Source organism: Gracilinanus agilis, chromosome 4 (genome assembly GCF_016433145.1).
Source record: "Gracilinanus agilis isolate LMUSP501 chromosome 4, AgileGrace, whole genome shotgun sequence".
In the NCBI taxonomy this organism is placed as follows: domain Eukaryota; kingdom Metazoa; phylum Chordata; class Mammalia; order Didelphimorphia; family Didelphidae; genus Gracilinanus; species Gracilinanus agilis.
Window position 1 is genome coordinate 226,746,685 of NC_058133.1, and position 5,532 is coordinate 226,752,216.

Consider the following 5,532-nt stretch of genomic DNA (forward strand, 5'->3'; position numbering starts at 1 on the left):
ACTTGCCCAAGGTTACACAGCCAGATTTGAGCCTAGAATCCTTCTCAATCCACTGAGCCACTCAGCTGCTCCCCCTCTCCACCTATTACATTTTAATTCGATTGGGACTGCACTCAGGAGTTTGACATCTTTGCCTTATACCAATGAAATCACAGATCCAAACAACAACAAAACCTGGTCTTGATAAAACATAAGTTCTTAAAAAAAAAAAAAAAAAAAAAAAAAACCTTACCTTCTGTCTTAGTATCAATTTTTTTTAACCCTTACCTAAGTTCCATGGCAGAAGGACAGTAAGGGTTTTTGTTTAAAAAAAAAACAAAAACTGATATATTGCTTTTTTTCCTCATTGGGTGGGAAAGGGACAAGAAGGAAAGAGAGAATTAGAACTCAAAAATGTTTTAAATGAATGTGTAAAAATAAAAATTTAAATACATATTGTTTAGTCAATTTCCCCAATTGCAATGTAACCCCAGTCCCAAAGCCCAGGGTACAGGCTTCTCTCTTTATTGGAGAAGATTAGTATCTTGAGTCTGCATGAGGGTGGGGGTGGGGTGGGTAGGAAGGGTGTTGGTGAGAGCTGGAGAGAGGAGAGCTCTGGAATCTCCTTTAAGCTTTGAGACCCTGAGTCTTTTCAGACTTCAAGTATCTGAAGGTGGACTTCAAGAGAGAAGATGAAAGATGGCAGCCCTACTTCAAGTTGCTGAAGGAAACGGCGCAAACTAGCAGTCTTCATTTTGTCCCTGTCCCCAGATTGCTACCTTAGAGACTTGGAAGAACTTCCTTTGAGTGAGATCTAGGGCTCTCTCTTTTGAGATCTCTTTTGTAAAAGTATTATAGGATATGGACTAATGTAAATGTAAAATATGTAAAACCTATATCAGATTACATATGGTCTCAAGTTGGAGAGAGGGCAGGGAGGGATGGAGAGGGATCAGAAGAAGGGAGAGAATGGAATCTGAAAATAAAATTTTTAAAAATAATCTTTTATTTTTTCCCCTATTGCATGTAAAAACTTCTTTAACATTCATTTAAAAAATGTTTTAAGTTCCATTACTGATTCTTTAGAGCCTTGTTGGCAAGCCATGGCATGTATGCAGAGCTGGCACTTAGGGAGCTGCTCCAGTCCCCCTCTTCCCAGCATGCAAGGACATTTTTTGCATGCCCTCCCCAGCCACCCAAAGCAAGCACTCTACCCCTCCACTCTTTCTGGTTGGGGGGGGGGCATAGCTCACAGACAGCTTGAATTTGCCCTCTGGGCACTCAAACTGGGGAAAGGTTTGCCAATCCTGCTCTAGAGACTGTTCTCAGGAATGAGGTTTCTGGGTATGAATAGCTTAGTAACTTTTCTCCCTTGAGTCCAAAATGTTTCCCAAAACTGTGCTGCCATTCTTATCTCCTCCCTCTCTCACCCATTTATCCAAACAGTTTGCCATTTTTACTTGCAAAAAATCTATCATGTAAGTCTCCCCTCCATTCAAACAACTATTACTCTAGTTCATGCCAATAACATCTCATACCTGGTATATAGATAGCATCTATAACATATATATATATATATCACACATATATATATATATATATATATATATACATATATAGATAACATCTATAACAACAGTCTCCTAACTGGTCTCCCTGACTGGTCTCCACCTACCCCAATTCATCCTCCACCAAATGATTTTCCTAATGTACAAGTCTATGGCAACTTTTTCCTCCCATTTCTAATTGATTAGCTCTAGGATCAAATACAAACACCTCTGGCATTTAAAACCCTTTTTAACCTGACCCCAACCTTCCTTTTCTAGCACAGTTGCACATTATTTCCCTTGACTCACATTCCATTTCCCAAACCTCTATGAATCTGAGGGAGATGCCCTGACTCTATCTCAGAATCTCTTATTTCCTTCAAAACTCAGCCTTTCCTGATGTTTCTGGCTGCTAGTGACATTACCCCAAATTATGTTGTGGCTATTTTCCATATCCCTTATATATTATATATGTACATATATAAATATGTATATATATAAATATGTACACACACACACACACACACATATATGTACTTGGCTTCCCTCCTTGACTTTCATTTTTGTGTTATTTTTTCAGAGCCTGACATAGTGGAAACCTAATAAATACTTGTTGATTGATTCCAGAATGGTTAAACCCCGTCAGTTTCTCCAACAGAAGTCTATGTGCCCAGTTTTTCAGTTCCTCCAACATTATTTACATTTTTATGATCCTCGATAATTTGATAATTTTTAAAAAGATTTTAAAATTTGTGGCTAATATGGAATTGTTTTATATTATTTCACATGTAAAATTAATATATTGCTTGCCTTTTCAAGTAACGAGGGAGAGAAGAGAGAATTTGGAACTCAAAAAATTTTAAATTAATGTTAAAATTTTATATGTAATTGGGAAATATTTAATGAAATAAAACAAAAATGTGTTCAAATAAAATTAAAAATTAACAAAAATTTTTAATTTTCATTTCTTATTGTTAGTGATTTGTAGTATTTTTATATGGTTGTTGATAGTTCACATTTCTTCTTTTGAAAACTATTTGTATCCTTTGAGACTTCTATCTCCTGAAGAATGGATGTTTTTTGTTTTAACATTTATGTATTCTACCCTATCTGGCTTTAACCTGAGGTATCTAAGGCTAAGATTTTTTTCAACCTGACAGTTTCTCTTCTTATTCTATTCTAGCTGCACTGATTTTATTCTTGCCAAAACTTTTAAATGTTTTCCCTTTTAAAAGCCAAATCTAAAGGTGTTTGCGGCATGACTTGAATTCCACTTTAACCACTGACACCATCCCACATCATGATATTAACTGTTTTCATCACCAGGCAAATTTCATTTGAATTAGAAGCTAACTTAGTCCAACCTGCTCCTCTTACAGATGAGGAAACTGAGGGTCCAGTAAGTAAAAAAATGACTTACCCAATTTTACAATGATGGGTACCAGAGATAGAATTTAAACCCATTTTCTGATTCCAAATCTAGCATTCTTTTCACCATACTCCATTACCTTTCATAAATTCTTTCCCTTCCTCTTAAGAGGTTCCTATCACCCTAAGACTGAGTTATGGATGTCTCCTCTTCCCCTTTCCGTTTATTTTCCCCCAAACCTGCTGATCCAATGCCACTTGGTCAATATTTTCTCTTTCCTAGCAATATTTGCATATTGAAGGGACTTCGAGGAAAGGGCAGGGAGCAAAAGGGCTTCTTCCCCCAACCAAAGACCAAGCCCAAATCCACAAAATTTCCCAGGGGTGTGTGAATGTGAGAGGCAAAGACAGAGACAGAGATCAAGATGTGTGTATGTGAGAGACAAGGATGAAGACACAGAGATAATGTGTGTGAGAAACAGACCGAAAATGAAGGGGGCTGGATCAGAACAAGAGGGGATCTAATCTCATTTTGGAGTTTCAATCCTCGCCCCTCTTCCCGTCCCCAGGAGCTAGCACACAGAGACTTTGTAGTTGGCTTATTTGTTCATTTTATTTATTTGGGGGTGAGAAGGGGTAGGAGGTGGGCTGAGACGTCGCCATTTCCATGTTGGGGAAGGCTGGGGCCCGAGGCGTCAGGTACTCAGACAGTCAGCAGAATTCAGAGAGAGGAAAACATCTGCCTTACACTGGAAAGTCCCGAACCCATCAGGGAGCAGCTCGCAGCTCTGCAGATTGGGAGCGATGTCCTTCACACACACCGCCTGGGGAGGGAGGTGGGTGGCCACCCAAGGATAAGGAAGAGGAGCCTCCCTCCAACCTCAGCCCGGAGAAACACTCCTCCCTTCCCTCCCTCATCACCCACCGCTGCCCCTCCCAACTATCTGGACTATCCCCCACCACTCCCGCCCTCCAACCACTCCCGCCCTCCGGCCCCCTCTCAGGTCACCCCGCCTTGACACTGCAGTCACCCAACACTCACGAGGCTCCGAAGGCTGGTTCGAGGCTCGCGAAAGGGGATGCCTCCAGTGTCTCTGGCTTCCTGCACCAGGTCCGAGCGCCGGGCGTAAGGAGAGCGCCGGATACCGGACAGCAGTCCCGAAGCCCGGCCAACCGAGTAATAGCTGGGGCCAGCGGACTGCTTGTACCAGGCGTGGCCAGGTGGCAGCAGCAGGAGGCAGAGCGCCAGGCTGGCCACCACGAGTTTTCCAGAGGGAGGCATTGGGGAGCGCGGGTGAAACCGACTCACGACGGCCGAGCTGTGGGACCCTCTACTTCAGCGACCAGAAACTGAGCCTTGGGGGAGCCTGACTGCTCCTTATATAGGTGGTGGGGAAGGACACGCGATGTGCAGAGCGGAGGAGGAGGGCCTGGGAGCTCCGAGCCTTCCCTCACCCCCACACCCAGGAAAGGCGGTCGGGGAACCAAGCAAAGGAAGGTGGGAGGGTGTCTGCAGGGGCGGAGCCAGCCCCGGCAGCATCACCTCAACTGGGGGAGAGGCAGGAGTCGTGTGAAGTTCTTCGCTCCCCTTCAAAGACAAGGAAATCCCAGGCCAAAAAAGCAATCGTTAGCCTTGGAACTTGGGAGTCCTGGCCGTCTCCAAGGCCACCTCTCCCTGGAGCTGCCTCACGATGCTTTCCCCTCCCCCTGGTTCAGAATCAGGAACTCTCTACACCGAGAACCTATGCCTAAGGCCCAGGTATGTACTAAGCTAGATGACCTTAGAACCTATTACCATCCCAGTCTCCCTAAATATAACCTGCTCTTTTTCATCCACCCCTTTTACTCAAGCAAAAAATCAAAGACCACTTTTTGTTTTAAAAGCTGCACATGCAGTTTAAAATGGAAAAGGACCTCAAGTATTTGGAGTGTGTCCTAACCTTGATAGCCCTAGGAACCCTCAACTCAGAGCAGGGAAAGGCAAATGGCAGAAACATGGTCTGGGAGGGGTCAGGGGCAATGGTGGCCCAAGAAGGCTGGCCAGCAAGGATGTCCTTTCACAGTAGGTGATGGAAAGAGACAGAATTAACTCATAATTTGAAGTGAAAAGAACAGCACCCTCCAGAGATCAGCATTTAAAAGGCCCCTAAATAAACGGCATCAGGAAGAGTTTAGAGATCCCAAAAGCTTTGCAGGTTGTTTCAAGAGAGGAAAATCTATTTGGGCCAGTTATGTCTAAAAGGGACAAAGGGGTAAAGTAGGAAAAAAAGTAAATTCTTAGTAGAACAAGAACAAAGACCTTTCTGGAGTTGGTGCCACTTCCTGGGATTCCAGAGAAGAAAGGGGTAGCAGAAGTTTCACAATGGTGTTCCCTAACAGGTAATAGGGGCTGAGAATATGATAGCCAAAGCTTGGGAATCCCACACTGCTGAGGTGAACAACGAAAGCAGAATTTCTGAAGGATGTTTCTAAGATTTGGAGGGAGAAGGGTAATGAGGTAGCATAGTGCACAGAGAGCTGGACCTGGAGTTGGGTTCAAATCCAGCCTCAGACACTTCTTAGCTACCTTTGCCCAGCCCTTGCCTTTCTTCTCTTAGTAACAAAGGGAAGAGTTTTAAAGGGGGAAAAAAACTGGAGG

At 43.4% G+C, this 5,532-nt stretch overlaps 1 protein-coding gene across 1 annotated transcript; it reads right to left on the reverse strand.

The window, feature by feature from the left end:
- Positions 1–3,494: 3,494 nt before the first annotated feature.
- On the reverse strand, positions 3,495–5,532 carry NPB (neuropeptide B). The gene is made up of 2 exons (XM_044671902.1): positions 3,937–5,532; positions 3,495–3,718 (listed from the first exon to the last, which is right to left on the reverse strand). The coding sequence occupies exons 1-2, from the start codon at positions 4,174–4,176 to the stop codon at positions 3,590–3,592; spliced, it is 369 nt and encodes a 122-aa protein (XP_044527837.1). The 5' UTR covers positions 4,177–5,532; the 3' UTR covers positions 3,495–3,589.

What these genes read in the sequence shown, in the direction of transcription:
- NPB (XM_044671902.1), bottom strand. Translation starts at nt 4,176, where the DNA reads ATGCCTCCCTCTGGAAAACTCGTGGTGGCCAGCCTGGCGCTCTGCCTC. An exon ending in GAACCAGCCTTCGGAGCCTC is followed by an intron (nt 3,719 to 3,936) that starts GTGAGTGTTGGG and finishes CTCCCTCCCCAG; the next exon opens with GCGGTGTGTGTGAAGGACAT.